At 49.6% G+C, this 12,603-nt stretch overlaps 2 protein-coding genes across 4 annotated transcripts; one reads left to right on the plus strand and one right to left on the minus strand.

Annotated features, from left to right (window-relative positions):
• Positions 1-582: 582 nt before the first annotated feature.
• LOC108032504 (uncharacterized) lies at positions 583-6,768 on the plus strand. The gene is made up of 5 exons (XM_017106329.3): positions 583-1,312; positions 1,519-3,234; positions 3,406-5,526; positions 5,587-5,785; positions 5,847-6,768. The coding sequence occupies exons 1-5, from the start codon at positions 853-855 to the stop codon at positions 6,571-6,573; spliced, it is 5,223 nt and encodes a 1,740-aa protein (XP_016961818.1). The 5' UTR covers positions 583-852; the 3' UTR covers positions 6,574-6,768.
• Positions 6,769-7,754: 986 nt separating this feature from the next.
• On the minus strand, positions 7,755-12,599 carry LOC108032508 (ER degradation-enhancing alpha-mannosidase-like protein 3). 3 transcript variants are annotated; one of them, XM_050885661.1, is made up of 8 exons: positions 12,176-12,599; positions 11,665-12,078; positions 11,077-11,223; positions 10,204-11,023; positions 9,749-10,142; positions 9,174-9,445; positions 8,899-8,997; positions 7,755-8,836 (listed from the first exon to the last, which is right to left on the minus strand). In XM_050885661.1, the coding sequence occupies exons 2-8, from the start codon at positions 11,826-11,828 to the stop codon at positions 8,315-8,317; spliced, it is 2,418 nt and encodes an 805-aa protein (XP_050741618.1). In that variant the 5' UTR covers positions 11,829-12,078; positions 12,176-12,599; the 3' UTR covers positions 7,755-8,314. The 3 variants fall into 3 exon arrangements, with proteins under 3 accessions (XP_050741618.1, XP_043950012.1, XP_016961823.1); XM_044094077.2 differs by having other exon boundaries at positions 9,201-9,445; positions 11,665-12,084; XM_017106334.3 differs by having other exon boundaries at positions 11,665-12,084.
• Between the last annotated feature and the right edge of the window lie 4 nt (positions 12,600-12,603).

The following is a 12,603-nucleotide window of genomic DNA, read 5'->3' on the forward strand; positions in this document are numbered from 1 at the left end:
GAGAAATACCACGAAAATTTTAAATTTTCTAAATGAAAATATTGCGGGTGGCAAACATTTACCGAATAAACTTTCACAAGCCGCGGAACTGTGATAATTTTCTAGTCTTCCATAATACATATGTGTTGTTTGCCCTGTTTATTGTTTATTCGCTGTTGGTTGGTGACAGGATATGTATATTTCCAAGGAAAGTGAGAAATCTGTCTAGCCGCCAGCTTTGACCTAACTAATCTCAATCAGAATCCCAAAATAACCTATTCTGTACAGATGAACGCGATGTGAGGTCAGAACCTTTAAAAAGTAAACCCAATTTACCAATGGTATATAAATTAACTAGCTTACTTCAATAATATTTTTCTCAGTAAGAAATACGTAACCATTCTATTTCCAACATGTTGGTTGTATGGAAACTCAATCGTGTAACACTGCCCCAGCACGGTTTTTGAAAGCGTCGCCGGATCATCAAGAACCAGTGGTTCTTTTTTGTTGAATCAAGCCCGCGCTGAGAACTATTTGGTATATTTTATAGTATTTCCTGTGCAATGTGGTATATTCCCACGTTATGCACCACGGTCACACAAAAAGCAGCTAATCAAAAAAAAATAAGCCTACCAAATAGAAATATACAACGCAAAGCACGCAAAAATACATTAAATAAATAATCTTAGCAAACCGACTAGGCCACGATAATGTAATCATGCACCGCCGCAGTCAGTTCGGGCATTGCTTTGTAGACAGCATCAAGTATATTTTTTAAATTTCACGTGCTAAATTCAAAAGAAATCCTACCACAATTGCTACACGAATCGACGAGGGCTAGGTAATCCTAATCCCATTCCGCTAACCAACGCGATGTCCAGGAGAGAAGCCAGTCTGATGGCCTACGCGACGGCGGAGGAGCACCTGCTGAACTGCTACTCGCCGCTGGAGGGCGACGAGGTGGATGCGGAGGCGGTCGAGGCTCCAACCGCCGGAACGGGCGTGGCTGAGGATCGGCAGCGCCTCGAGGATCCCACCGCATCCGGCTCACAGCCACGCGAGGCGGGAGCGGACCTGGATCCCGCCGTGGACTGCATGATGCACGTGATCTCCGACGATTCGGACATACACAGCCTTATCTCGAGTGGCAGCGGCTTCAAGGGCTGGGCGGAGGAGCATCCGTCCACCAGCTTTGTCAGCCAGGGTGAACGCTTCATCTACGGTCTGTGCCGGCACGTGATGGCCCCGGAGGAGGCGGACCCAGCTCCGGAATGGACCACCTGCACTCCGGCCAAGCGTCCCTGCAACAACCACGAGGTCATCGAGATCAATGGTGGGTTTTGCTATTGATAGGAATCCAGTTGTGCCATATTTATCTAGGAATACACACATATACCGGCATATGTCAATTAAATACCTTAAAAGTGCATTGCACCTCGTCCAATAAGAAAATGAGTTATATTCTCACAGATATCTACAAATTAATATATTTTTTTAATAATGCATTATATTAAATTGTCTTCCTTCCTTATTTTCCAGACTCGCCCGAAGCTGTGCAGGATCCGGGCATTAGTCTAGTGCAGGGTGTAGCTGACAGTCCCGGCGTCCTGCTGACCAACGGCAACATGGACCAGTTCGCCATGGTGCCGCACAATGAGAACGATGAGGCTGAACATGAGCTCCAGATCGCCGAGGACGGAGAGCAGTGTGTGATCTACGAGTCCGTGGATGGGGAGAATATGGTCGTGCTGGCGGAGGAGCACTGCTGTGAGATCATAGTGGCCACTCAGGGAGTAGCTTGCGAGCAGGAGTTCGCCAGGGCCATCCTAATGGCCGGTAACGGAGCTGGAGCATTACTGGGTCTGCTGCCGGAGGAAGGTTCCGCGAATGAGTGCCTGAATGGGACTGCCTACATCGAGGAGGTGGTAGAGGAAATGGGTGAGGACGAGGCACGTGTGTCGGCTGAAAACAATGTATACCTCAGTGACGCAGCGTTGGAACAGCCGCTAGTGCACCAGGAATTGGTAGAGGACGAAGCGCCAGAGGAAAACGAAAACGCCACATTCTTGGACGACACGCCGATGGAGGAGGAACGTCCAGACATATGTCAGGTTTATGATCACGAATTAGAGGACCACGACGATGAGGAAGACGAGGATGGCATCATGCAGCAAACACCAGTCCATCCCATTGACATCAGCGTTATGGAGGGGCAGGAGCCGCCGCCGAACAACCTGTTCAGAAAGTTGCCCCGTGAACACAGCAGTCCTACGGAATTCCCTGTCAGCTCCTCCTCCATGCCGAACGCCAGCTATAACTACGACTTTGATGACGAGTTAACCGGCGGCCACTCTCCGTCCAAAGTAGCGCCGCTTAAGCGAAAGTATCCGCCATTGATGAAGAATACGCTTCACGGAGAGGCTATGGATCGCAGGCTGGCCAGCATCTGCCAGGCTCAGCCCCAAATGAGTCCCGCCGAAAAGGTCTCGAGTTGGGAGACGGCGAGCAAGGGGGAGTGGGCGGCCGTCGAGGACGTGGAGAGCTTTGAGGCTGCCTTCGATCAGTACGAGGCTGTTACGGCGCCACTTAAGCAGCACAATTTTCACGAATTCCGCGAGGCTCTGGCCCGCAATATGGAGAAGGTCAGCCGCGAGATTATGCAGACCTCTGATGAATCGACTCAGGAGCAAGCCAGTTCCCAGTCGGCAGAGCGGCCTGTGCATCGCCGCTACCTGCAAGTCCTGCCCACCGAGGAAACTATTGTGCTGGACGACGACGACGACGATTGCTACGAGGTGGTGGGCATGGAAAACGCCTCGGTCACCACGTTGATTCCCGAAGAGGAACTGGAAGTGGACCAACAAGTTACAGAGGAAGAGGAGGTAGTGCAAGCAGATGTAACTGATGTAAAGAACACGGAGAGTCAAACCTCTGGGCAGCACAATCTCACTAAGGAAACCTCTACCACTGATTTGGATGGCAGTGCAGTTGCACCAACAGCGGAATCCTCAGCAGAAAACTTGGATGCATCCGTTTCCAATGCGCAGCCCTGCGTCGCTGATCCGGAGAGAATCGTTGATATTACGGAGCCAATCTCAAACGATGGCGGACCTTCGGAGGACCGACTATTGGCTAACGCTGTCCTGGATGCTATGCGTCAGCAGGTGCAAATGCAACAGCAGCAGCTTCTGGGGCAGCAAATGATGCAGCAGCCACAGATGTATCGCCGCCAAGAAATGTCAACGGCGCCACAAGGTAGGACTTTTTTGTTCCATAATTTGGTTATTTGGTCACCCTGGTTATTTTTGGGGAAAAACACTTGATGCCGAGTGTAATTTTAACAAAATACCCTATAATTTTGATATATTAGGAAGTGTCTGCCAGCTTGAATATTTGTGTTAATCTAAGTCCATTTTTTGTTTTCAGAGACTCAAATGGCCGCAGGTCAGGGACCCTACGTCAGCTGCCCCAACAATAGCATGTTCTACGAGCAGCAGGAGTTCTGCAACTACTTGGGTCTCACTGAACTGGCCACAGCCAACGCGGTGGCCACTGCTATGAGGGAGCTGGCCAACAGCACTGTGGCCCGCAGATCGCTGCGGGTGCGACCCCAACACCAGCTGGATAGGATGCGTAGCGATGTGCGTGGCAAAAGGCGGGAGAGAGAGCGAGAACGACATCAGGATAAGGACAAGAAGATGCCCCTGACTACCAGCAGCGAGCTTAGTACCGACAAGGAAGAAACCTCGACACCTCAGACAGCTGAATCCGCTCCAGTAGTGGAGGATGAGTTGAGTTCCAACAAACAGTTGCCAGCAGAGCATCGGCTCCAGTTGAATAACTTTTATGGCTCCTATTACCGGAAAGAGGGAGACCGACCGGCGTCTAAATCACCTACAGAGCAAGATCGACCTAGATCACGCAAGCTACTTCATAGTGCGCAAAGGTCCTCAAAGGAGCGAGAGCTGTGCAAGTCACCCAAAGCGCAGGAGGCATTACATCAAATATCTCTCAAGGAGAGCGATGGAATAAAGGAGCTTGAAGTGAACAAGGCCCCTGAACAGAACCGCGTTCACGCTGTTGAGGCGGCCTTCGCGAAAATCTATGAGGCAGCCGCTCCAGCCCAATCCAAGCTGCTGGAGACCATGCAGCAACGCTTGCGCCAGGCGCGCGAGACTAAGCCTTCGATCTACATCATCGAGGCTACCAACAATGCCCCGCCACAGACGCCATCGCCTTGCAAACAGGAGTCTCGCATCTCACCGGCGCCCGCCCATTTTGTCGAGGGTTTCGGTGATGTAAGAGCACCGCGTCCTTCCGCGGTGACAACTCGTTCGTTAAGGACAAGTCTTCCGAAGATTAGTCCAGCTAAAGAAGTACCACCCCCAGCCCCACTACCTAATATTGCAGCGCAGTCGCCAAAAACACCCAAGCATAGGAAAACCCATGGAGTTACTAAAGCTGTACCTGCCACAAAGCGGCGTCGCACCACCGTTGGTGCTCCTAGCACAGGGAAACACGCTCGTGTTCGAGATCTGGTTACCCGCTCCACCACGCACCTGAATTCAAAATTACTGCGGAACCGCAAGGTCAGTTTGCTGAAGAGTTACGCCCTTTCGGATGAAATGGCTCAGGGACGAACGAAGCGACTAAGCGGTGGCACAGCGCAAGGCGCCAAAAGGGTGCAAATGCCCAAGAGTGTGAGGGCAACTTTAAAGAGACCCGAACCGCCGGAGAAGAGTCTTCCCGAACAGCATCGCCTGCAGCAGCAGCAATTGGCGCCGCCGAACACGCCTCGCAAGATGAAGGGTGTCCAGGAGACTACGCCTGTCACGACAAGTGCAACGAAAGCTCTCAATCGCCTTACTAAGCGCACCAAACGGGCGCGGGCCAAATCCATGCCGGCCAATCTTGAAATGGTGCCCGAGGGCGTTCCTGCAGCCGTTCCTACTGCCACAGTGTTAAGAATGACGGAGATGACACGAGAAGGCCCCCAAACCCGTGTTGATTCCGCCAAGCATATCGTTGACACCGCTGGCGCAGAAGCTGCAGACCCCACCCACGTTCATTCCCCTTCCACCGCTCAACCGCCTTACGCACAGCCCGTGCTTATTTACCCGCCTTCGCCCACATCCCCGCCACTAAACTCTATGGTTTCGGAGCCGCGTCACCACCGCCAGCAAGCTGGAAATGCGAAACCTTCTGACCCAGTCCTGGCCACTCCCCCGGGCGGCTTACTGCGGCTCAGCGAGGGATCCTCAACGCTAGCGAATCCACTTTCCGCCAAGCATGGTCAAGTTTTGTACATGTACTACGAACTGGAACAGCTCATTGTGCTGCAGGAGAACTGCATAACCTTCTGGAAGTACTCAAAAGTGTTTAATGTGCTACATCAGCCGCGACAGCAGCCCTCCTTCGATGGTACCAGGAAATCGCCCGCTCCACAGCTCCATCAGCCACACCCCCGCGATTCCAAGGACACAGAGCAGGAGCAGGATGTCGGACCACGATGGGTATATCTGGGTAGGGTGCGGCGCCTTACTAGCGGTAAGTAGAGGACCGGGAGTAAGTGAATATATTTTAATCCACGTTTTTTAACCATTACAGAAAAGGAAATCTTTACGCCCTTTGGCAGCCGCATCTGCGTGCACAACTCGACGCCGGTGTACCTTGAAATGCGCAGCAGGCCGCTAGACCACCACAAGCGGGAGGTGAAACTAACGTCGCTACACGTGAATGTGTACTACTTTTGCGAGGAGGAACTACGGCCTCGGATGCACTCGGTGCACTTGGACGCTGTCAACTGGTGAGTCGCAAAAGAATGTTCCAGAAAACACATTGATTTGAACACTACTTTTATCTTTCAGTGAGTGGTCCCATGTCATATATACAACCATTGCGGAATCGCGGTATTTTGTCATGGCATGGCAGCAGGAAGTGGTGATGGGCAAGCCGCGCTCGGGCATCTGCAAGTACTCGCTTACGCCCACCTTGGATACGCTGGCATCCATTCGGGAGTTTAAGCAGCTGCGCCACGAGCTGCGTCACATCGAGTGCCTTTCCGAGGACCGCCTGATTGGCTATGGACAGACGCGAATCACCGTGTGGGACCATCGCAGTGGCGACACTCTGATGAACTACGATTTGGGTCGCCCTTTGGGCAGGTGCCTAGCCGCCTTGCACTATCCCAGCCTCGATATGGACCAAAGCAGCATGCTGGTGCTGTACCAGCTCCTGAAAGAGCTGAACAAGCCGGGCGAGGTGCATGTGATCGCCTGCGAGCTGTCTCATGCCACGCCATCGCACCGCCTGCTACAGGTTCACCGTTTACCATCGCCGCAATTTGATGAGGCAACGGAGGCCGTGAACACCGGGGACCATCTGATCATCAAGTCGGCGTCGAACGACGAGGTCTGGATAAGTGCCGCTGATCCGAGACAGCTCACCTATTTGGCGCCGCAGAGCAATGGGGCGCAGCGGTTCTATGCCCGCCAAAAGTCCCAGGTGATCGAGATGTCGCCGCAATCGCTGACTGTAGATAGCATCGCCAATCACATGTTGAAATTGGCTGTCCAGCAGAAACACTTGGTGTAGATCTGTAACAGTGAACTTGAAAAGTGGAACCAGTTTATTTGTTTTATCACCATGTTCCTTGTTGAAAATCACCCGCAAGACACGAAACGAACAACGCCTTTATTGTAAACTGTAAGATCCCAAATATGCTTCTGGCTGTCCGCCCAAAACATGTAGTTCAAATATATTCGAAGCTATAATAGGTTGCGTTATAAACCCTGTGGTCCCTACCATCATTATCTTCTAATTATATAGATTAAGTCAGTCAGGCCCGTTTGGCCTCTAAGATGCTCTGCGCTATCATTGAATAAGTGTTTTCGTTTTCTCGGTTCTTTTTATTTTTTCTAAAAGAAAAACAAAACCCTTACATAAGTTATCATAATTTAAGACCTTATGAATTCAAATATTTACTACTATCAACTGCAGCAGTGGATGTGTCATATTCTTAGTTCAAAGAAAACACCAAAATGGAAAGAAATTCATGTCATTAAAAGGAAATATATTTAAAATTAGATTTCTATGCTTTTGGCTATGCAAAATAAGGTAAGAAATCTGTATTCGTTACATTAATTTTTGAAAAGGAGGCGAAATAGTTACGTCAAACAACCTAAATAATTGCGTCTACTCGAATAAGAGTTATGTTTCTATCAAGCGTTTTCCACTTTGTAATGTGGCTCGTTGGAACGGCGCATAAGATGAGCGTGGGTCTTATTTCGGGACCATCGTTGGATTCACATCGCCTTCTTATAGACTTTGAAGTCCTTAAAGATAATCCTTACGTCCAGCTGTATGCAAACGGAACTGAACCGTGCTCAGATATGAATATTGCGGATGTGGAGGATAAGGAACCGGTCAAGGAGAGTGATCTCAGCACCGCCCTTGTACTGCACACTAGGAAGGAGCCTATACAACCTGAATCGGATTTGGACCTAATGGGCGGTCTTCTCTTGGCGATAGGATTACCCGTACTGTTGCGCGAAGGATCATCCGTAATCAGCAGCATATGGAGGACGAGAAGACAGGAATTTCCCGAACCTGACTTAAAACAAAAGGTCATCATGGACGCGGAGCCAGAGAGAAGAGTCATGTTTGTACCACAGTCAGACGGTGAATATCATCTCGACTTAGATGTGAGCTTTCTCAGTGATGGGGACTGTGCGGGGCAACTCCAAGAACACGGCTGACATCTAAAACAATATGGATTTGGTTTCTTTCATTACTTGTCATATATTTTATACTATTTTTTTTTGTATAAGAACTAATCAATTTCAACTACTCTGTTGTCGATTATACCCGACGCGCTACATTATCAACTAATTATCCTTAAAATTAATCTTTAATTAGTTCTTCATTAGTTGCTATCTTCTAACTTTGTTTATATACACAAGTTTTACTTACACGAAAAAGTAAAAACCGTCTAAAAAATTGTGAGGTGGACCAAATATACAATCAGAATGAACGCGAATGTGGATATCGGATGCTATTCGGTAATCATATTGCCACTAGGAAGCCAATTGCTAGCCTGAGAACCAACCACGAAATGCAAAGATCCCTTAACTGAGGAGCTCAATTACTCGCGGCATTACATAATCGTGCTTACATGTCTAGTAAAGTACAAGATTTTCCAATTTAGTTACGATCGCTTACTGTACATGTTACGAATATAGAAAATATATCTCTATTTTGGCGACAACCGTTTCAGGGCCGTAAGTACCCCCAAAACAATAGTTAACGCTGAGGGCGCACCATCGTCAGCAGTCCACTACAACTCCTTGTCCGGCTTCTGTGTTGCCGCCACGGTTTGGTTTTGCCGCTGCGCCTTGGCCAGCTGCCAGCGTTTGAACTCCACCATCTGCATGACGCGGACAGCCAGCGGCTGCTTCCGCCGCTGCATCACCGCCGACAGCTTGCCATACTCCACGCTGTACATGAAGACGACCGGAATGAGGACGTCGTCCTTGCCGTCGCCGGACATGGCGAACATCGGCTGCGTCTCGCCGGAAGAGCCGGGTACATTATCACAGACAATCAGCGCCGCAGCCCCCACCTTCTGGGCCAGTCGCGCCTTGCTCACGAACGTGCAATCGCCGCGCTCCGCCACCAAGATCTTTCCCTTTGCCTCGTCGGCATTCTCCAGCTTGTCATCGCAGGCCCGCAGTGGCTTGGCCAGCAGCACCTCTCCCTCGACGAACTGGTCGCCAATCAACTCCGGGCTGAAGTGCGATGGCCCGGCCATCAGGGCTATCCAGTCCTGAGCCTTCTCGTCGGTGGCGTAAGCCACGGCCTGCAAATGAGAATGATTAAAATTAATTGACCCAACTCACATTTTAAAGCAGCGAAACAAACCTGCAGTTGCGCCAGCTGATTTATGCTTTGCATCTTGGTCAGCTCTAGCATCTCCTGCATAAATTGCAATCCCATTTCGCCCTCCTCGTGGCTCTTGGCCTACATAAAAGCAAACATAATGAACTCGGTTCGGTGATTTGCTTAATGACGATGGTAATGAGGAGAAGGAAGAGGAGGAAGCGGAAGAACCAGGAAACAGGTGGTGCAAAGGTGACCACTCAGAGTGTGAAACGAAATGCAAACGAAACCAAAAAGCAGAACAGAAAAAAACTTACATTATAGAAACTATGAAACAGTCGCACCTTGCCTTGGCTGCGGTCGCCTATGGAAACCATGGTGATGCCCATGTCGTAAACAGCTCGAAGATGATCTGCATTGCTTGCCTGAAAGTCCAGAGCACTGAGACGCTTTCCTGCTGTGGTGCGCGGGCACGAGCCCGATATGAAGTTGCGCAGTGGTTTGCGTACTTTTTCAGGAAAAAGCTTATTTGAACTGGGGCAGGTGCGCATGAAGTCGAGTACGTTGTGTTCGTCCGACTGGCGAAAGCCTGCAAAAAGAATTAATTAAAGGTTCTTAAAAGGAAATGAATATGGGAATAATTCCGTGGAGTGCAAAAACCAAATAAACATATACTCTTTGGGGAACGAGCCTTATCAATCCAAACTTTACAGATAAAGCTAAAATGTTACCACGGTCTCCCAAGGGCCCTTTTTAGCGAAACAATTAATGATAAGAGTACTTATTCTTTCTATAGCACCAAAAGATTGATTTACGCAGTATAATATAGTTACAAAGTAGATTCTTTCAAGCAACCCTCCATAAATGTAGCTATATACCAAGAAGTACTTACTGAACGTGGCATTCCCTAGTTGTGCAATAGACAGCGGGAGCAGATGAGCTTCGGTCGTGAAGACAAACTCATCGACGTTGATGATCAGATCCTGGGGATCGGAAAACAGGAGGAAGAGGTACTTGATTGTCTCGGAGAGCACAAACGAGTCCATGCGATCCTCGTGCTTGCCAGTTCGCACATCATTGACGGCCGCATAGCCGCAGGAGACTTTGGCGTACTGCTGGAGTGTTTTCAGAGCCCGCTTGCCAACTTGGAGATAGTGATGATCGCCAGTGGCGCGGTACAGGAAGTATGTGGACTCAATGAACTCAGGCCGCAGGGGATGCTGTCCCCAATGTATTTGGAAGTCCACGGTAAAAGCTTCTGGAATGAAGGTGTGCATTTGCATAACCTGCAACAAACGATAAAGTATGTTTATATTGATTAATGACTTTGAAATGCATAAGCTATACCTGATAGAGCATTTCGTGCGTCTGCACGGCTGGTTTAAGGTCGCCGGAAAGGACCTGCAGACCCGGCCAGAAAGCCAGCAGCGAGTCCATGAAGTTCTTCGATTTTGCATGTGGCCTGTGCATTAGTACGTCTAAGAGCATGGGCCCCTCGCTGACGTACTTCATCACGGCGTTGTAATGGCGGTTGAAGCGAGCCAGGTACTTGTCGTCGCCCAGTAGGACGTACGACTTAAACAGGTACTCGTAGTAACTGTCGATGCCAGCGCCGACTCCGGAGTCCCGACGCACCCAGTCGCCGGAATGGACATTGAGCACTGTGCCCATGAGGTCGGAGCCCCGGTGTCTGAGCTTCCACAGCGCGTCCATGGCTGCGTGGGCTCGCACCTCGAAGATGGGATCACCGGTGAGGCGCGACAGAGCTGCGAATTCCAACAGGATGGTTCCTGCACACGCAGTACACGTCTCTCTGGACTTCTTAAGCATGGGGTCCTTCATGCCCAGACGGAGATTAACCCGTGCATGCGGAATGCCTGTGGAGGTGTTGAACGCCGGAAGCAATCGGTAGCCGAGCTCGCGGGACAACTCCAGCAGCTCGCCCTTGTACCAGTGCATCGTGTCCGCATGCTTCTGCAGATACTCCGCCAGGATGTGGGCGGACAGCAGGCCGCCGACCATTCGAATGTTGGTCTCGAACACCGACACAATAATGTCGCTGTCGAACTGAACGTCGCGGATAACCAGCTTAACCGCGTGTTCGAACTCAGTAAAATCTCCCAGCAGCACCAGGGTGTCCAGAGTGTCCACCAGAGTCATGGAGAAGCTGAACGAAATGATTTTAATATTTCTGTACATAAATAAGTGCTCTAAACTCACTTTCCGAGGATGTCGTCCATGTCGCCACGCGAGGGCGTCACTCCGCGGTAACGTCCTTTGCACGAGAGGGGCATAAGCTCGTCGGCTGGATAGGCGTTCGCCATGTAGGCGTTATATGCGTGATAGAACATATCGCGAGCCTCATCCCTGAAAGCAAATAGAATTTATTGGTTGAGCCAATTTTCTTAAATGGTAGAAACATGTTAAAAAATGCAAGCTAATTAAAGATTCAAACGATTTTAAAAATGTTTTCTTGGTAAATTTCTTTTATAACATACAATTATAACATACGATTGTTTAACCCGAAACTTTTACACCCCAGCAGCTATATTTAAAATATGTATATTTATATGAAAACCATGGAAATCCTGAATTCGTTTAACACCCATAATTAAAATTCCAAAAACGGGTTATGCTAATTCAACCTGGTCATTTCAAAAAGGCAAATTAATTAGCAATTATCCTCATATACCCAACCGTAAAGAAATATATGTCAAAGTTTAAAGTTTTATAAGCAAACGAGGACGATAATAAGCACTCTACTGTTTATCCTGATCAGGATAATCTATATTTGAAGGATTTACATACCTGAGCTCCGCCCGCTCCTTGTGCGACATGTTTTGCGTGGGCATAGTGGTTTCCGTGCTGAGGACGCATGCCACCAGGATCCAAAGGGCCACCATGGAGGTGAGCATCAGCCGGACGGGATCCAAGAATCCCGTGGATAAGCTGGTGGCGCTGGCGGCGGACATGGTGCTGGCTATCTGGATACAACGACGGCCGACGTTGGTGACGCTGGATCGCTTTGTCTACGGTGTTCGGTTTCGGCCGCCAGACTTGCCGCTCGAGTCGCTGTGACGTTGACCTTCACTTTGAACGTGTGCTGTTGAAACGTTGGTAAGTTCGGTAGGTTCGGATGTTTCGACGTTTCTCTTCGCCGCCTCTTTGTTGACTCCGCTTTGGGCCCGTGGTCCGTTCGATTTGGCTCTTTTAGATCAGCGACTGCAGCTTAATTGAAACAGCCAACTCATAATTAGCTCATAATTTGACAAACAATTTCGTTTGAATGGGAGAGGGCAGCCCAAATGTGTATGCTCACCACTGCCTGTGCCCGAAATGTCGACCTAGTTTGCTGATTTCGCCCGGGCTTGCCGGGGTGTCTGCCTCTGGACAGCCTCAGAACCTCTGCGTCACCTGCACTAGCACTTGCATCCTCCCGAGCGCGACGACGACTATGGCACACATCGTGCCTATTTATAATCTCGTTTGGAATATGTTTGCCCCAATAACAAAACACCACGACGACTGCAAAGCGAACGTCAGAAGGTTACTGCTGCTAGGCGGCCGTTTGGAGGGGAATACGCTTCTGAATGCTGTATCCAGCTGGGTCTGCTGTTTCCGCGTCGAATGCTGGTGCCCTGTTGGCAATTATCAGATCGCTTATCAACGCCGAACTCAAGTTTCCTTAATTTTATCACGAAAAAAGTTCCCGCAGTTTAAGTGTGGCCAACTGTGCGGGGCCGGAAA

This window comes from Drosophila biarmipes, chromosome 2L (assembly GCF_025231255.1).
Source record: "Drosophila biarmipes strain raj3 chromosome 2L, RU_DBia_V1.1, whole genome shotgun sequence".
NCBI lineage: Eukaryota > Metazoa > Arthropoda > Insecta > Diptera > Drosophilidae > Drosophila > Drosophila biarmipes.

What these genes read in the sequence shown, in the direction of transcription:
- LOC108032508 (XM_050885661.1), bottom strand. Translation starts at nt 11,828, where the DNA reads ATGTCCGCCGCCAGCGCCACCAGCTTATCCACGGGATTCTTGGATCCC. An exon ending in AAGGAGCGGGCGGAGCTCAG is followed by an intron (nt 11,224 to 11,664) that starts GTATGTAAATCC and finishes ATTTGCTTTCAG; the next exon opens with GGATGAGGCTCGCGATATGT. An exon ending in ACTAGGGAATGCCACGTTCA is followed by an intron (nt 9,446 to 9,748) that starts GTAAGTACTTCT and finishes TTCTTTTTGCAG; the next exon opens with GCTTTCGCCAGTCGGACGAA.
- LOC108032504 (XM_017106329.3), top strand. Translation starts at nt 853, where the DNA reads ATGTCCAGGAGAGAAGCCAGTCTGATGGCCTACGCGACGGCGGAGGAG. An exon ending in CGAGGTCATCGAGATCAATG is followed by an intron (nt 1,313 to 1,518) that starts GTGGGTTTTGCT and finishes CTTATTTTCCAG; the next exon opens with ACTCGCCCGAAGCTGTGCAG. An exon ending in CACTTGGACGCTGTCAACTG is followed by an intron (nt 5,786 to 5,846) that starts GTGAGTCGCAAA and finishes TTTATCTTTCAG; the next exon opens with TGAGTGGTCCCATGTCATAT.